The sequence below is a fragment of the Notolepis coatsorum genome, assembly GCF_963971535.1.
Source record: "Notolepis coatsorum genome assembly, chromosome: 13".
Taxonomy (NCBI): domain Eukaryota; kingdom Metazoa; phylum Chordata; class Actinopteri; order Aulopiformes; family Paralepididae; genus Notolepis; species Notolepis coatsorum.
In genome coordinates, this window is record NC_140177.1 from 36,815,005 (window position 1) to 36,834,433 (window position 19,429).

Sequence of the window (19,429 nt, forward strand, 5' to 3'; positions counted from 1 at the left end):
TGTAGCATAGTGTAGTCTGTGATATGTAGGAGTGTAGTGTAGTCTGTGATATGTAGCTAGTGTAGCATAATGTAGTCTGTGATATGTAGCATAGTGTAGTCTGTGATATGTAGGAGTGTAGTGTAGTCTGTGATATGTAGCTAGTGTAGCATAATGTAGTCTGTGATATGTAGCATAGTGTAGTCTGTGATATGTAGGAGTGTAGTCTGTGATATGTAGCTAGTGTAGTCTATGATATGTAGGAGTGTAGTGTAGTCTGTGATATGTAGCTAGTGTAGTCTGTGATATGTAGCATAGTGTAGCATAGTCTGTGATATGTAGCTAGTGTAGTTATATGTACTGTAGCTAGTGTAGTGTAGTCTGTGATATGTAGCTAGTGTAGCATAGTGTAGTCTGTGATATGTAGTTAGCATAGTGTAGTCTGTGATATGTAGCTAGTGTAGCATAGTGTAGTCTGTGATATGTAGTTAGCATAGTGTAGTCTGTGATATGTAGCTAGTGTAGCGTAGTCTGTAGCATAGTGTAGTCTGTGATATGTAGCTAGTGTAGCATAGTGTTATTACACCCAGGGACCAGCAAATCAAAACCCCGACAGGAGGCTGTATGAGTCCAGTCTTTCTTTAAATTAATCTCTTCTACCCTTGTGATTGTCCCGACCCAACACAGACAATACAGGCCATAAATCAAGCTTATCCACCCTTCAAGATAAATGGTATGTCCCTCAGTAGCACTGATACAGGGGCCAATGGGTTCATCCCATTGTGCGGTAATGGGGGTGGTGTCAGAAACAGATGGGGCTCCTCTCGACGGAAACAAAAGGGTCAAACCACAACAGCACTGGAGAGTGGCTGGTAAAACATGCACACGCACACACACGCACACACACTCAAACACACACACACACACACACACCCACACACTCAAACACACACACTCAAACACACACACACACACACACACACACACACACACACACACACACACACACACAGGTGATTGACTGGCACCTGCTTCACCAGGGCAAGACATTGGCCTTGAGGTTAGAGAGGGAGAGAGAGAGGGGGAGAGAGAGACAGAAAGATAGGAAAGAGAGAGAGTGAAAAACACAGAGAGAGACAGAGAGATAGGAAAGAGAGAGAGCGACAGAGAGAGACACAGAGAGAAAGAGAGAGAGAGAGAGAAGATTAACACAAAAAACTGATTTCAAACCTTTATTTGAACTCGTAAGACACTGAGGTTACCCTCATTTACAGCGATCAAAGGAAAAAGCAGTTTTTCTTAGTTCAGAGCGAACTTGAGGAACACTAAGAACCATTTGTCAACATGTAGAATTGGTTCCAAGATTCCAGATAAACGTGAATAAATTGTGTATTTGTTTACTTTGGTGATGCTTGTACACACTGCAGTACAATTCAAATGTCTCCTCCTCAGACATGCATGGCAGATACTCCTGCCGTGGTCCTTCCGGTCAGCCAATGAGATCAGCTAACACGGCAACAGGAAGGAAACCTGGGCCAATTTAGAATGTTGACGTTATCAAGTTTGAAAAGGTCAAACATAATCAGTATTAGATCACTGACCTGGCACTAATCTGAGAAGCATGTGAGCATGGAACGCTTGAGTCTTCTTCTGTGGTTGCCACCCTACACACACATCAACATTTAGAACGCTTGAGTCTTCTTCTGTGGTTGCCACCCTACACACCAGGGCCGCCTCAGGGGGTGTGCGAGCAGTGCGGTCGCACAGGGCCTCGCGGGAAGGGGGGCCGCGCAAAAAAAAAATTTTTTTTTTTTTTTTTTTATGTCCCCCTTCCCGCGAGGCCCTTTTTCATCACAGACCTAAAATCTAGTTTTGCTTATATGCTTATATATATACGTTTGTAGAATGTGTCTGACTTGTTCCTGGCTCTGCGGCTCTGCAGCAGACATACTCACTATTGGAGCTCTGGGGCTCTGCAGAAGACATACTATTGGTTTCAACGAAGGGAGGGGTTACATGTGTACAGTCGGCCGGCGTGCGTCAGCTGCGTTTGACTATTTCGCGCGTGCAGCATTGAAGGTTATGCTTATGCCAGCCAAGACGAAGAGGACGGTCGTTCGGCAGATGGACTGAAGATGAAAGTTGTTGCATGTTAGACAGTTCAGTCAGGCTAGCCATGTCGGCTTAGCTAAAGGCAGGGACAGCTAGTTAGCTTTAGCTACGTTATAATATCGAGTGCTAACGTGTGGTTCAGTCGGGATAGCCATGTCGGCTAGTAGCTAGCTTAGCTAAAGGCTAACTAGCATTAGCTAACCTAGAGAGAGCGCATGCAGCATTGTTATGCCAAGATGAAGAGGACGGTCGTTCAGCAGATGAACTTCGTCAACTCCACGCGGTTGTCTCCATCCTCTTGGACGTTTGGTGAGTTTTTTAATGCACTCTATTCTATTCCCGCCGTGGATATATCTCTCTCTCTCTCTCTCGGGCCAACTAGCTATCGTGGCTAAGGCTAACGTTATGTTGGCTAACGTTATGTTGAGCCAAGCGGGCCGGCTAGCTAACGTAGCTAACATTATATTGAGCCAAACGGGCCGGCTAGCTGTTGTAGCTAATGTTATATTGAGCCAAAGCGGGCCGGCTAGCTAACGTAGCTAACGTTATATTGAGCCAAACGGGCCGGCTAGCTGTTGTAGCTAATGTTATATTGAGCCAAGCGGGCCGGCTAGCTAACGTAGCTAACGTTATATTGAGCCAAACGGGCCGGCTAGCTGTTGTAGCTAATGTTATATTGAGCCAAGCGGGCCGGCTAGCTAACGTAGCTAACGTTATATTGAGCCAAACGGGCCGGCTAGCTGTTGTAGCTAATGTTATATTGAGCCAAAGCGGGCCGGCTAGCTAACGTAGCTAACGTTATATTGAGCCAAACGGGCCGGCTAGCTGTTGTAGCTAACGGTGTGTACCTGGTGTCAGTACCTGGCTACTCTATTTGCAGTTAGCCTATTTAGCTGATGTCGGCCGTTGGCTCCTTGCTACTTTGTTTTCTCTGGTATAGACCCTCTTCTCTTTGGATTTAAGTGTTGATCTTTGTCCTTTTGGATCTATGTATATTCATGTTGCCTTTGTGAAGTTATCTTTTCCTTCTGTTTTGTTCTTCCATTAAAAGTTGAATATCCTTTAGGGGCTCATCTTAGCTGTCTTGCTTATCTCTCTCATACATGCTCTCTCTCTAACACACACACACAGACATGCTCTCTCTCTCTAACACACAAACACACATGCTCTCTCTTTCTCTTTCTAACACACACAGACAAGCTCTATATCTCTCTCTAACACACAAAATGACATGCTCTCTCTCTCTATATTTCTCTCTCTTTCTAACACACATATACATGCTCTCTCTCTAACACACACACACACAAACAGACATGCTCTCTCTCTATCTCTCTCTTTCTAACACACACAGACATGCTCTATCTATCTCTCTCTCTTCAATTCAAATGGGCTTTACTTCACATTCTTGTATTTCTCCCAGTAGGTATGGGAGTTTTGAGTTATTGTCCATGTTTTCAAAGTCTCTTTGGGTGTTTGCAATTTGTGGGAAGTATATGTCTTGGTATAGTGGGCAGGTTGTTAAGAAGTGGAGCTCGGTTTCCACCTCATCTTGTGTGCAGTGGGTCTGTCTTCGCTTGGGAGCCAGGTCTGCCTATGGCGGCCTTTCTCGATGGCTAGACTGTGCTCGCTGAGTCTGTACCTAGTCAAGGATATTCTTAGTATTGGGTCAGTCACAGTGCTCAGGTATTCTACCACTGTGTACTCTCTGTTTAGGGCCAAATAGCATTTCAATTTGCTCTGGTTTTGGGTTGTTTAGGGGGGGGGGGGGGGCCTCGCGTTTAAATCTAGCACAGGGCCTCGCATTTCTCCCAGGCGGCCCTGCTACACACACATCAACATTTAGAACGCTTGAGTCTTCTTCTGTGGTTGTCACCCTACACACACATCAACATTTAGAACGTTTGAGTCTTCTTCTGTGGTTGTCACCCTACACACACATCAACATTTAGAACGCTTGAGTCTTCTTCTGTGGTTGTCACCCTACACACACATCAACATTTAGAACGTTTGAGTCTTCTTCTGTGGTTGTCACCCTACAGCCTACACAGACATCAACATTTAGAACGCTTGAGTCTTCTTCTGTGGTTGCCACCCTACACACACATCAACATTTAGAAGGCTTGAGTCTTCTTCTGTGGTTGTCACCCTACACAGACATCAACATTTAGAATGATTGAGTCTTCTTCTGTGGTTGTCACCCTACACAGAGATCAACATTTAGAACGCTTGAGTCTTCTTCTGTGGTTGTCACCCTACACAGACATCAACATTTAGAACGCTTGAGTCTTCTTCTGTGGTTGTCACCCTACACAGACATCAACATTTAGAACCGTGAGTCTTCTTCTGTGGTTGTCACCCTACACAGAGATCAACATTTAGAACGCTTGAGTCTTCTTCTGTGGTTGTCACCCTACACAGACATCAACATTTAGGACACTTGAGTCTTCTTCTGTGGTTGTCACCCTACACAGGCATCAACATTTAGAACGCTTGAGTCTTCTTCTGTGGTTGCCACCCTACACAGGCATCAACATTTAGAGGGCGGAAGTCACAGGACAAACCTTGTGTTGCTAATTCTGTGTAAATACACCCTCACTCAACGTGTTGTTGATTCAAGTGATTTGTGAAATTATCCTGTGACTCCCATTCAATTAGTATTAGTGTTTAGTATTAGTATTTAGTATTAGTGTTTAGTGTAATCTTAGTGTCAGTGTTAGTGTTTAGAATTATAATTAGTGTTTACAGTTTTCTTTCCGATTGCATAAACACTCAAATGAAAAGTATTACACAATTATCAAAAACTTACACTCAAGGAGCAAAACATGGGACCAGACTTGCACCACTTTACCCTTTTAAACCTAAGCCTGAAACAGTCTGCCTGGGTATATTTAGTTGTTATTGCTGTGTAATTGTCAGAGAATGTGCTGTGAGTAAGTGCTTTTCACCCTTTTTTCAGAACTACTTCAGCTTTCAATATCTGTTATTGTATTTGTATGTTTTGAGCGTGTATCAAACTGTTATTACACAAGGAAAACTCAAATCGGAATAGGATTTTTACAGGTTTTTAGTGAAGTAGACACTGCAATTGAACATCAATTTAACTGTGCACCTGTACATTTTGAACTTGGAACTATTATGCAACTGCAATACAATTTGTGAACCTTTTAGATTTATTCTTCTTAGGCTCCTTTTTCCTCACTTTTGTCCAGGGGGATTTTAGCCCTTGTGGTAGACCTTGAAGCAGGTAGAATTCTACCTGTGTTTACTTCCTATAACTCCCACAGTTTTTGGATTACCGTAATAAGCCGTATATGTGAAGAAAGCTCAGCTCCTTGGCCTTCAGACGGTGCTGAGCTCCATGTTGAAATGTTGACTGATTTGGGTATATGGAGAGAACAATTGTATTGTAGCGACCCTGGGATTTGGGTCAGTTGGTCAGCCGAGCTGTCACTCTGCACTCTGCCAACCTGGGGCTGGCGGCGGGGAGGGGGCAGGGGCCATAGCTTTCAACATTGGGATTTGAAAAGATGGGAGATATGGCCCCGCCCCCTCTCCCCCTCCTACCAATATAGTCTCCTCCCCCTCGTATGTATATATTTTCTGTTAGGATCTCTGTTTAAAAGTACTGTATATTTGCATATCATGTATGTCATAAATGTAACAGTACTGTATATCATGATATATATCGAAGGTTATCCTATAACCCTAGTTATAATGCCGTGGGGCCAGCTGGCACGCCGGGGAGACAACCCTCCAAGGAGGTTGATCCCTCAATCCAGGCCGACAGGTCTTAAGAGCAGAACTCGACCTGCGCCCGGAGCACTGCGGACTAGACAGGCGCCTAAGGGGCTAACTGTAAGAACAGTATCCCGGCGGAAAGGGTGTTCGGTATGCCGTGCACCATGTCACAATCTCATGGGGCCACGAACCTCGCAGAGTCGGAGGTAGCCAACTCCGCCAGCGAACAGATTCCACCACGAACCCTGACCCTGCCAATCTAGTAATCCCTCGGGGTCGAGGTTCAGAGAAAGAGTTTGACACAATTGGCAGACGTCACGAAACATGCAGGGTCAGACCCGGGCTCAACCAGAGAGTCAACTTTGCTACCAACACACCGGGGAGACAACCACCCCCCTATGTTTATTAACAGAAAATGGTTGCTCCCTTAACCCATTAAGAAACCCCGGAAACATAACTGCACGTATACACAGGCTATACAATGCAGTTCAAGGCGTTTAAAAAGGGTTAACCCAGGCCAACAGGTCAACGAGGGCAGGGCCCGACCTGGGCCTGGAGGACCGGGACCTACACAGGGATACATAGAGGAGTTGACAGAAGCAGCCTCCCCGACAGCCCCCTCCCATCCCCGGTTTAGCAGGGGGGAGGGGTGAAAATTAACGGAGAAGGACTAACCCACCTAACATTGTGCAAAAAGGTACAACATAGTGTGTAATAGTGTAATAGTGTAATAGTGTGTAATAGTGTGTAATAGTGTAATAGTGTGTAATAGTGTAATAGTGTGCTAGTGTAATAGTGTGCTAGTGTAATAGTGTAATAGTGTGCTATTACACTATTACACACTATTACACACTATTACACTATTACACTAGCACACTATTACACTATTACACACTATTACACACTATTACACTATTACACACTATTACACTATTACACTATTACACACTATTACACTATTACACTATTACACTAGCACACTATTATACTATTACACTATTACACACTATTACACTATTACACTATTACACACTATTACACTATTACACACTATTACACACTATTACACACTATTACACACTATTACACTATTACACTAGCACACTATTACACACTAATACACTATTACACTATTTCACACTATTACACTATTACACTATTACACACTATTACACACTATTACACTATTACCCCCCCCCTTCTCTCTGAGTGCCCGTCTCCTGGCGCTGACTAAGGTGATGGATGCCTCGGGGTCTTGGCCAAGATTGTAGTGACTGCTCTACATGCACCTCCGAGGCCTTGGATCAGTTATTCACCGCCGTCTGTCCGTGGTCCTGTCAACTGATTAACAGTATTAACAGACTGTTAACAGATTAACAGTCAATGCGGTTTCATTGCTGGGTTAAGTACTTCCATTTCTATTCACATAATACGCCTACTTCATATATCTACTCCTTTCACATATATGCCTACCACTTGTATCTATTGCTATGTCCGCCTACTACAATCTCATGAGCCGTCTAACGCCTGTCCCGTCTCCCTGTCTCCCTATGACTTGCTGTCCTGGAGTGTTGACCGGAGTGTTGGACGTCCCGTGACGAAGGCCGGGAGGTTGCGACCCCCTCTGCGTGCCCCCCTGTCTCCGGAGGTCTCGTAGTGGTGACCGGAGTGCCGGATGTCCCGCGATGATGTCGGGGAGTTCGTGACCCTCTCTGCGCCGCCCCTATCTCCCTGTCTCCGGCTGTCCCTGAGCAACGACCGGAGTGTTAAATGTCCCTTGACTAAGACGGGGAGGACGTGACCCTCTTTGCGCCGCCCCTGTGCCTCAAATAGATTGCTATCAGCTCTATCTTTAATCTTTCAAAATGTTCAGTTGCTATCGCTATTAGCTCTATCTTTAATTTTTCAAAATGTACAGTTGCTATTGCATGCACTCATCTGTGTTCCACTACACACATGAGTGCATGCTTACCAACTGTCCGTCTGCAACACTACTATCACCAACATCTAAGAAGGGAGATCCCCCCTTGAATGGCCCTTCTAAGGTTTCTCTCCTCCACACTGCCTGTGGAGCTTTTTTTCCCTATTGTTAGGTTTTAGTGAGTTTTTCCTTACCTTCGCGTGGGGTATGTCTGGGAGTGCTTGCATTCTTTCATTTATTTGCATCCATCTAAAAATGTTTGCACCTTATGGTGTTCTTGTTCTGTTCTTGACTTATTGTTATGTTTTCTTCTTGACTTGTTTATCTGTACGGCCCATGGGGACATTAACGTGTGTTGTTGGGCCCTATAAATAAATTTGATTTGATTTGAAATTTGATTACACACTATTACACTAATACACTAGCACACTATTACACACTAATACACTATTACACTATTTCACACTATTACACTATTACACACTATTACACACTATTACACACTATTACACTATTACACTAGCACACTATTACACTATTACACTATTACACTATTACACACTATTACACACTATTACACACTATTACACTATTACACACTATTACACACTATTACACACTATTACACGATTACACACTATTACACACTATTACACTATTACACTAGCACACTATTACACTATTACACACTATTACACACTATTACACTATTACACTAGCACACTATTACACACTATTACATACTATTACACTATTACACTAGCACACTATTACACTCTATTACACTATTACACTAGCACACTATTACACTATTACACTATTACACTAGCACACTATTACACACTATTACACTATTACACTAGCACACTATTACACACTATTACACACTATTACACTATTACACTATTACACACTATTACACTATTACACTAGCACACTAGCACACTGTTACACTATTACACACTATTACACACTATTACACACTATTACACACTATTACACTATTACACTATTACACTGAGCTGTACTGTACTGTACCCATTCTGCAATCTGTTAAAGTTTTCAATCAATCAATCAATCAATCAATCAATCCCACACAGTGCAATACTCCAATTCAGCCATTGGGTGGGTGGCGCTGCTGAGCGGGCCTGTGACGGTCACGTGACCCAAATCAGCCATTGGGAGAGAGGGGCCGGGAAGCGTGGGGTCTGAGATAAAGTTTTCAATCAATCAATCAATCAATCCCACACAGTGCAATACTCCAATTCAACCATTGGGTGGGTGGCGCTGCTGAGCGGGCCTGTGACGGTCACGTGACCCAAATCAGCCATTGGGAGAGAGGGGCCGGAAAGCGTGGGGTCTGAGATAAAGTTTTCAATCAATCAATCAATCAATCCCACACAGTGCAATACTCTAATTCAGCCATTGGGTGGGTGGCGCTGCTGAGCGTGCCTGTGACCTGTGACGGTCACGTGACCCAAATCAGCCATTGGGAGAGAGGGGGCCTGTGACGGTCACGTGACCCAAATCAGCCATTAGGAGAGAGGGGCCGGGTGGGGCCTGACAGTGTGGCGCCTGACAGTGTGGCAGTGGGAGGAGCCCAGTATGGTTCTGCGGGGCTACAGCTGGATACTATTGCCCTCTGGGCGTGGGACTTTGTTGTGGAGGGGTTAATGTAGCGACCCTGAGATTTGGGTCGTTTGGTCAGCCGAGCTGTCACTCTGCACTCTGCCAACCAACCTGGGGCTGGCGGCGATGCTATTGGTCACGCAAGCCGGGGGTTGGTGGAGGGGAGGGGGCAGGGGCTGACCTGGAAAGGGTATAAGAGGCACAGCTACAGTTATCATGTAATGATAATCACCTGCTATTTCATTACAATCACCTGTTGTCTGCGACCAATATGTCTGTGATTGAAAACCATCAATTATCAAACAAATCCTGCGTTTGATTTGATCATATTGTAGGTACAGGGTTTCTGTATCGGGATATCTACTGTGTGTAAGTGTGTACACATAGTCTTGTACATTCTGTTCTGTACAAGATATTGTATGTTTCGCATACGTTCCGCCTGGCTGCCAAAATAATGTTCTCTCGGAACAATGGTGTTAAATTGAACTGAAATAAATTAAATCAAGATTAATTGAATGTAATTGAATTGGTGCGTACATACACGCCCACACACATACAGAGAGAGAGAGAGAGAGAGCTTCTGAATTATCATCTTGCATTTAACACTAACAGGACCAAGTGCTAGTAGATAGTGCTACATGAATGTTTCAATCCCACAATTCTTTGCAGCAGGTCATTTCCTGTGTTATATCCAGATCCAGGTCAGTGAAAACATGTCAGCCACTTAAGCATCGTCTGTGTGTTTTTTGGCAAAACTGACAGTATGTTATGATGTGAAATACTGTGTATGTTGCAAAAGTCAATGCGAGCAGATTTGTTTTGTCAATCTGCTCGCATTGAGACGCCGTAATCGCCGCCTTGTGGTTGTACTGGAACATTGCACTCAAGTGAAGAATAATTATGAGAAACACATTTGTGATTTCATACTGGCCGCCTAGTTATAGTTGAAAGTGGGGGTGCAGATATTTTTTTCATTTAATGAACCTGTACGTGCAATTTCCTGCAATATAGAGCCTTCAATCTTGACCAATAAAGCTGCTCTTTTCACTATAAAACTCAGTTTATATTGCAGTATGATAGCCAATTACTATAATAATAATAATATATTAATATATATATATTTATATACTGTATATATACTGTATATTTTTTTTTGCTCTTTTATTTTTATTAAATCAATCTCCTTTCAAATAGGCCAAGTTTTTAATAAGAAAGAGAGAAAAAATACCAACAAGGAACAATAACAGGGTCTGCTGTAAATATAGCCTATTTTGTGTCTTAATTTGTTATGTTATCCTACACTTTAAGCTGTCTGATATTTCCATTACCTGTAACTCTTGGGTCTCTTTCTCTCCTTCTCTGCCTCCTCCCTGAGTCTGCACAGTCACCATATCATTCTACATTAAGGAGAGCAATACACTTATGAATACACTGAACATCATTATGAAACATTTCTATTGCACCCTTACTTACAATTCATTATGAATTGAAAATGGGGAACCCTGATGTAAACAAGACGAAAGTCTTTCTCTGGTCTGCATCCCCTTAACAATTGTGTGTATTGAGCCGTACTGTACTGTACCCATTCTGCAATCTGTTATTGATTGATTAAAAATGTTATTAACATATTGCAGAATGGGTACAATATAGTAAGGCTCAATACACACAATTGTTAAGGGGATTGCAGACCAGAGAAAGACTTTTGTTTTGTTTACATCAGGGTCCCCCATTTACAATTCATAATGAATTGTAAGTAAAGGTGCAATTAACACCGTGCAATCCATTATTTGTGGAGCCCGCCCTTTAAGTCTTTGAGCTATTAGGCTACTAGGGTTCTTACTTTGCGTTTTGGTGTACTGAAAAATGCTCCGATGTCTGTATTCTTTCTTTTTTCTGCCATGTTACCTGGTTGGCTGGACACACACACACATTTTCATTTCAGGTATTGTACCTTAAGATAATTGAACATCTTGATTTACCGTAAATCCTCAAATATAGGACGGGTCTTCTATTTACCTCAGCTGCAAAGAGCACCAGGCCTTTATTAGAGAGGCGTATATAAGAGGCAGGCCTTAATTTCTAAAAATGACACTCATGGACATAATCCCTTCATTTTCAGACTTTTATTGCAGGGCCGTCGTTAATCCGGCCCTGCTCGCGAACGTTAAAATTTGCAAACGAAGTCAACGTTATCCAGCTGACGACACCACATATCTAGATATATGACAACGTTAGCTAGCGGCTAGCACTAAAGCTAATGCCAACCAGAGGGACACTTTGTTATTATTATTATTATTATTGGTATGACCAGATGGCATTTCGGGATGTGAAACACTTTTATTGTATTGCGTGGTAGAACCTCTACCACTCAATAGTAAACGACATGTCTAACATAAATAATCTTAACAATCATAAACAACTTACTGGAAAATCCTGCCTGCCACCAAATGACACACTTCTGTGGCCTTTGAATTTACACTCAGCCTACCTGCAGCCCAGCGCCGTGCGCCACTACTGTCTGCTCTGCTGGGGGTTGGACTTGGAGAGGCACTGGATCAAACCATATGGGGGAGCAGGGGGGGGGGGTCGCAATCTTTGGAAACTTAAAAACTTGCTATTAAGTGTCATTGCGTATTATTAATTTGATTGAAATTACGTAGTTATGGTTAGATTTATATATGGGAGGGGGGGGGTATATCATATTTTTCATATGATCAAAAAGTGGGGGAGCAAAATCAGACGTTTGCCCCCCCATGTTCAATAGTCGTAGAGCAGCTGCTTCCCGTGCTCTATTGCGCAGGCGTCTATGCAGACATACACTGTATCGCTGTGACAATTACCAATGTGGTTACACATATGGCTTAATAAAGGAATCTGAATCTGAATACAGGTGTGTGTATGCAGGTGTGTGAATAAAGGAGGTGTGTGAATAAAGGTGTGTGTGTATGCAGGTGTGTGAATAAAGGAGGTGTGAATAAAGGTGTGTGTGTATGCAGGTGTGTGAATAAAGGAGGTGTGAATAAAGGTGTGTGTATGCAGGTGTGTGAATAAAGGTGTGTGTGTATGCAGGTGTGTGAATAAAGGAGGTGTGAATAAAGGTGTGTGTATGCAGGTGTGTGAATAAAGGTGTGTGTATGCAGGTGTGTGAATAAAGGTGTGAATAAAGGTGTGTGAATAAAGGAGGTGTGTGAATAAACGTGTGTGAATAAAGGTGTGTGTATGCAGGTGTGTGAATAAAGGTGTGTGTGTATGCAGGTGTGTGAATAAAGGTGTGTGAATAAAGGTGTGTATGCAGGTGTGTGAATAAAGGTGTGTGAATAAAGGAGGTGTGTGAATAAAGGTGTGTGTGTGAATAAAGGTGTGTGAATAAAGGTGTGTGAATAAAGGGGGTGTGAATAAAGGTGTCTGAATTAAGGAGGTGTGAATAAAGGTGTGTGAATAAAGGGGGTGTGTGTATGCAGGTGTGTGAATAAATGTGTGTGAATGCAGGTGTGTGAATGCAGGAGGTGTGAATGCAGGAGGTGTGTAAATGCAGGTGTGTGAATGCAGGTGTGTGAATGCAGGTGTGTGAATGCAGGAGGTGTGTGAATGCAGGTGTGTGAATGCAGGATGTGTGTGAATGCAGGTGTGTGAATGCAGGAGGTGTGTGAATGCTGGTGTGTGAATGCAGGAGGTGTGTGAATATGTTCTGCTGAGTGAAAGTCTCAACACACGGTCAGATGTTCTACAGCAGCTCACATCTAGTCTCACAGGATGTTGGGTTTTGCAACATAATGCACCTCGTGGAGGAATGTCCTCCTGATGACAACACAGCTACTGGGGAGAAGCTTTTTTTTTATGACGTTCATCTCTGCAACTCAAGTATGTCATACTTGCTATACTGTATGTACAGTATGTCGTACGATGTATGTACTTATGTACATACAATGAATTCAGATGCAACCAGATAAAGAGACGGAGAGAGGGAGAGGCAGAGAGAGAGAGAGGCAGAGAGAGAGAGAGGGAGAGGCAGAGAGAGAGAGAGGGAGAGAGAGAGGGAGGGAGAGAGAGAGAGAGGCAGAGAGAGAGAGAGAGAGAGAGAGAGAGAGAGAGAGAGAGAGAGAGAGAGAGAGAGAGAGAGAGAGAGGCAGAGAGAGAGAGAGGCAGAGAGAGAGGGAGGGAGAGAGAGAGAGAGGCAGAGAGAGAGAGAGAGAGAGAGAGGCAGAGAGAGAGGGAGAGGCAGAGAGAGAGAGAGAGAAAGAGGGAGACTGTCTCAGCCAGTCAGTGTGTGTGTGTGTGTGTGTGTGTGTGTGTGTGTGTGTGTGTGTGTGTGTGTGTGTGTGTGTGTGTGTGTGTGTGTGTGTGTGTGTGTGTGAATGTTGTTTTGAACAAGGCAGCTGGAATGTAATTCACCATGAGAGCAAGACCTTGACACCATAGGAGGGATGTATGGATGAAGGATGATGTATGGATGAAGGATGATGGATGGATGGATGGATGGATGGATGGATGGATGGATGGATGGATGGATGGATGGATGGATGGATGGATGAGAGAGATAGATGGATGGCGGATGGATCGATGGATGGATCGATGAAGGGATAGATGGATGGTGGATGGATGAAGGGACAGATGGATGATGGATGGATGAAGGGATAGATGGATGGTGGATGGATGAAGGGGCAGATGGATGGATGGATGAAGTGGCAGATGGATGGATGGATGAAGGGATAGATGGATGGTGGATGGATGAAGGGGCAGATGGATGATGGATGGATGGATGAAGGGATAGATGGATGGTGGATGGATGAAGGGGCAGGTGGATGATGGATGGATGATGGATGGATGAAGGGATAGATGGATGGTGGATGGATGAAAGGGCAGATGGATGATGGATGGATGGTGGATGATGGATGAATGAATAAACAGGTGGACATGTTGGTATAATTTCTTAATGTACAAACACACTGTTTTTATCTTTCCCATAACGCTAAGCTAGCTTTCACCACAACAGTGTTCGTGGCGCTCTCTCTTCCTGCAACAACTCACTCCTCGCAGAATCTCAGAGCGAGATTTCAATAATAATAATAACTCACACTACAATCACACTCTACAATCACACTATACAACCACACTCTACAATCACACTCTACAATCACACTCTACAACCACACTCTACAACCACACTCTACAACCACACTCTACAATCACACTCTACAACCACACTCTACAACCACACTCTACAATCACACTCTACAACCACACTCTACAATCACACTCTACAATCACACTATACAACCACACTCTACAACCACACTCTACAATCACACTCTACAACCACACTATACAACCACACTCTACAATCACACTCTACAACCACACTCTACAATCACACTCTACAACCACACTCTACAATCACACTCTACAATCACACTCTACAACCACACTCTACAATCACACTCTACAATCACACTCTACAACCACACTCTACAAACCACACTCTACAATCACACTCTACAACCACACTCTACAACCACACTCTACAACCACACTCTACAATCACACTCTACAATCACACTCAACAAACACACTCTACAATCACACTCTACAACCACACTCTACAACCACACTCTACAAACACACTCTACAATCACACCCATACAAGACACAAAATAAGATTAGATGGAGAGAAACGGGGAGCAATTGGAGGGAAAGAAAGAGAGAGAAGGAGGGAGAGAGAGAGGGAAATATAAGGAGGGAGAGAGAGAGGGGTGAGAAGGAGGGAGATCAAATGGAGGGAGAGAGATACTGATAAGGAGGGAGAGAGAGAGGGGGGTGAGAAGGAGGGAGAGGAAATGGAGGGAGAGAGATAGAGAGAGAGGGGGGTGAGAAGGAGGGAGAGGAAATGGAGGGAGATAGAGAGAGGGGGGTGAGATAGGGAGAGGAAATGGAGGGAAAGATAGAGGGGGTATGGAGGGAGAGAGCATTAATATGCATAAAGGGAGGGAAGTGGGCCTGGGGGAGGGGCTTATGCCTAATGAGTCTGTCATTTGACAGTTGATTGGCTCTCTCTCTCTCACAACCAATGGCTGTAAAGTGCAATGAAGCGTCACAAAGGGAGATTAGATAAGTACATGGATTGAGAGACAGAGAGAGAAGGAGGGAGAGAAGAAAGGAGAGAGGGAGGGAGGGAGAGCTGCCCGGCTTTATTTCAATTTGGCAGAAGGACTCCTCTCTTCTCTAATGACTGGTGGGGGATGGGAGAGAATTATGGGAGATAGTTCAATGTGTTCTAACAGACAGTAGATGGGAGAGAATTATGGGAGATAGTTCAATGTGTTCTAACAGACAGATAGATAGATAGATAGATAGATAGATAGATAGATAGATAGATAGATAGATAGATAGATAGATAGATAGATAGATAGATAGATAGATAGATAGATAGATAGATAGATAGATAGATAGATAGATAGATAGATAGATAGATAGATAGATAGATAGATAGATAGATAGATAGATAGATAGATAGATAGATAGATAGATAGATAGATAGATATTGTTCATATAATTTGTTCTTCAATAACGTTCATCCCTTCCCCCCATATGTTACACGATTTGAATGATAATCAGCTCTATAAAGCACAAATAAAGCCAAACAAATTAATAAGAAAAAGTGTTTCCTCCTGGTCGTTGCACTGCCCTACTGTTGGTCGGTGGAGGGTGTAGACTACCACATGCTGCCCTACTGTTGGTCTGGAGAGGGTGTAGACTACCACATACTGCCCTACTGTCGGCCTGGGGAGGGTGTACCACATGTCTCCTCTGTTGGTCCGGGGAGGGTGTAGACTACCACATGTCTCCTCTGTTGCTCTGGGGAGGGTGTAGACTACCACATGTCTCCTCTGTTGCTCTGGGGAGGGTGTAGACTACCACATGTCTCCTCTGTTGCTCTCTCTCATGCGATCTTGTTCTTCTTGGTGAGGTAGCTCTGGTAGTAGAAGTTGCTGAAGAGAGCGATGAGGCTGAGAGAATAGAAACATACCACCATGTTCATGGAGTCTGGAAAGTCACAGTCGGCAAACAGGTTGTAGGTGGTGTGGATGGTTACTATGACGAACTGGAGCTGCGAGCACAGAGGAAGAGAGGAGGGAGAGGGAGGGAGGGGAGTGAGGAGGGAAGGGAGGAGGGAGAGGGAGGGAGGGGAGTGAGGAGGGAAGGGAGGAGGGAGAGGGAGGGAGGGGAGTGAGGAGGGAAGGGAGAGGGAGGGGAATGAGGAGGGAAGGGAGGGAGAGGAGGGATGAGGGAGAGGAGAAGGGAGGTGGGGGAGGAAGAGAGATTGGATTTCCAGATATGGAAGAAGGGAGGGAGGGGAGGAGGGAGAGGAGGGGGGAGAGGAGGGAGGGAGGGAGGAAGTGGGAGGAAATAGGAAGGAGAGGAAGTGAGTGAGAAATGAAAATGGAAGGAAGAGAGAGAGAGAAGTAAGTTAGAGTCATGGATATCAAAAGAAGGAATGTTTTCTCATGACAGAAATGAACAAAGCTTAGTTTGATTAATAACGGATCAAACAAACACAAACAGAATGCTGACAAAGTCCAAGTTGCAACTGAACCTGAATAGAAACTCACTGTTTATGTAAATGTGGGTGCAGAATGTGTTATGTTTTTGTAGATTTTGATTGGGTTTTTACTACCGGGCAGAGGAGGAGAATGGGAGACAGAGCAGGGGAAGACATTCGTCAAAGAACGCCGGGTCCGGGAATCTAACCCGGGTCGGCCGTGTTGCGACGCAGTGCATTACGTGGTTCGCCACTCGGGGGCCCCGGGTGCAGAATGTTTGCAAATTGTAATATATTTTTTCAACATTGATCGTCTCTGAATTTGATGAACATCTCAAGGCACTTGTCTTTGTCTGAAAGTCAGTCTTTCTTTGACATTTTTTGTTTTGTTTAGTTTAGTTTTTCCTTTATTAATCCAGGATACAGATACTCACAGACACTGTTGACCACTAGGAGCTGCCCAGTACAACCACAGTCTGACACTGTTGACCACTAGGAGCTGCCCAGTACAACCACAGTCTGACACTGTTGACCACTAGGAGCTGCCCAGTACAACCACAGTCTGACACTGTTGACCACTAGGAGCTGCCCAGTACAACCACAGTCTGACACTGTTGACCACTAGGAGCTGCCCAGTACAACCACAGTCTGACACTGTTGACCACTAGGAGCTGCCCAGTACAACCACAGTCTGACACTGTTGACCACTGGGAGCTGCCCAGTACAACCACAGTCTGACACTGTTGACCACTAGGAGCTGCCCAGTACAACCACAGTTTGACACTGTTGACCACTAGGAGCTGCCCAGTACAACCACAGTCTGACACTGTTGACCACTAGGAGCTGCCCAGTACAACCACAGTCTGACACTGTTGACCACTAGGAGCTGCCCAGTACAACCACAGTCTGACACTGTTGACCACTAGGAGCTTCCCAGTACAACCACAGTCTGACACTGTTGACCACTGGGAGCTGCCCAGTACAACAAGGTATAGAAGCTGCTAGAATGAGAACAGGACTGAAACAGAGAGGTATAGAGGCTGCTAGAATGAGAACAGGACAGAAACAGAGAGGTATAGAGGCTGATAGAATGAGAACAGGACTGAAACAGAGAGGTATAGAAGCTGCTAGAATGAGAACAGGACTGAAACAGAGAGGTATAGAGGCTGATAGAATGAGAACAGGACTGAAACAGAGAGGTATAGAGGCTGCTAGAATGCATAATGTGTTTTAAAAGACATGTTTAGTGGACCTCAAAGACCTATATTAACATGTTGAAAAGGACTAAAATATGTCCCACTTAAACTTCAAACAGTACAGTTTCCACACAGCTGAGCACAAGATAGGTGTGTAGAAGACTGAGGGTGACAGCATCTGCTTACAGATACGAGCTAGCAGGACAGGACGTTGACACAGGATCTGCTGTACAGATATGAGCTAGCAGGACGGGACGCTGACACAGGATCTGCCTACAGATATGAGCTAGCAGGACGGGACGCTGACACAGAATCTGCTGTACAGATAGGAGCTAGCAGGACGGGACGCTGACACAGGATCTGCTGTACAGATATGAGCTAGCAGGACGGGACGCTGACACAGGATCTGCTGTACAGATATGAGCTAGCAGGACGGGACGCTGACGCAGGCTAACTAAAGAGTAGGTGGGATGAACTTTCAGATGCAGGACTGAGAATAATCTAATAATCCCCCCATAATCTAATAATCTAATTTAAAGAAGCCATTAAAAGCTCTCAGTACATATGGCCCTATTGTCTCAACATCATCACTGATGCATGTCCAATCACAAGCCATATGGAGCCTTGTAGACGTATAGACCTCTATAAGGCCACTGTGTGCGTGTGTGTGTTTCCCCATATGTAAATGTGTGCATGTTCTCATATTACTCAGTAGTACTAATCTATATATTTTATACCCAGTTTAATCACCTGTACATTGTATATTACTATTGCACTTTACTGTTACACTTGCACTCTTGTTGGATGCCAAACTTGTTTTCGTTGTGCTGTACTTGTGCTGTATGATGACAATACATTTGAATCTAATCTAATATGCATGCACACACATGTTACACACATATGTTGTAAATGTAATTAAGTAATTAACGCTCCCCCCCTTCCTCCCCCCTCTCCCCATACAAACACGCACACACACACCACACACACACACACACACACACACACACCTAAACTCAGACTGCCAGTTAATGAAGTGTTAATGAACTGATCTGAATGGGGAAATTGGCCAACTGTTAAGACGTCCCTGCAGTCTACAGTCTGACAGTCACAGCCACACAGGACCCTGTGACCTACATGCTACAGCTAGATAGCTGGAACAATGCACCATGCTACAGCTAGATAGCTGGAACAATGCACCATGCTACAGCTAGCTAGCTGGAACAATGCACCATGCTAAAGCTAGCTAGCTGGAACAATGCACCGTGCCATAGCACGCCTTGGCACAAGGGCTCTGGCTAGTAAACAGATGGGTGAGCG

At 44.2% G+C, this 19,429-nt stretch overlaps 1 protein-coding gene across 1 annotated transcript in view; it reads right to left on the bottom strand.

The window, feature by feature from the left end:
- Positions 1-16,316: 16,316 nt before the first annotated feature.
- The window catches only part of elovl8a (ELOVL fatty acid elongase 8a), a gene marked incomplete at both ends in the record, with an annotated part of 7,931 nt that continues 4,818 nt past the window's right edge, over positions 16,317-19,429 (bottom strand). The window contains one exon of the mRNA XM_084327636.1: positions 16,317-16,484. Within this exon, the coding sequence (XP_084183762.1) occupies positions 16,317-16,484 (168 nt within the window). The remainder of the gene's footprint in view (positions 16,485-19,429) is intronic.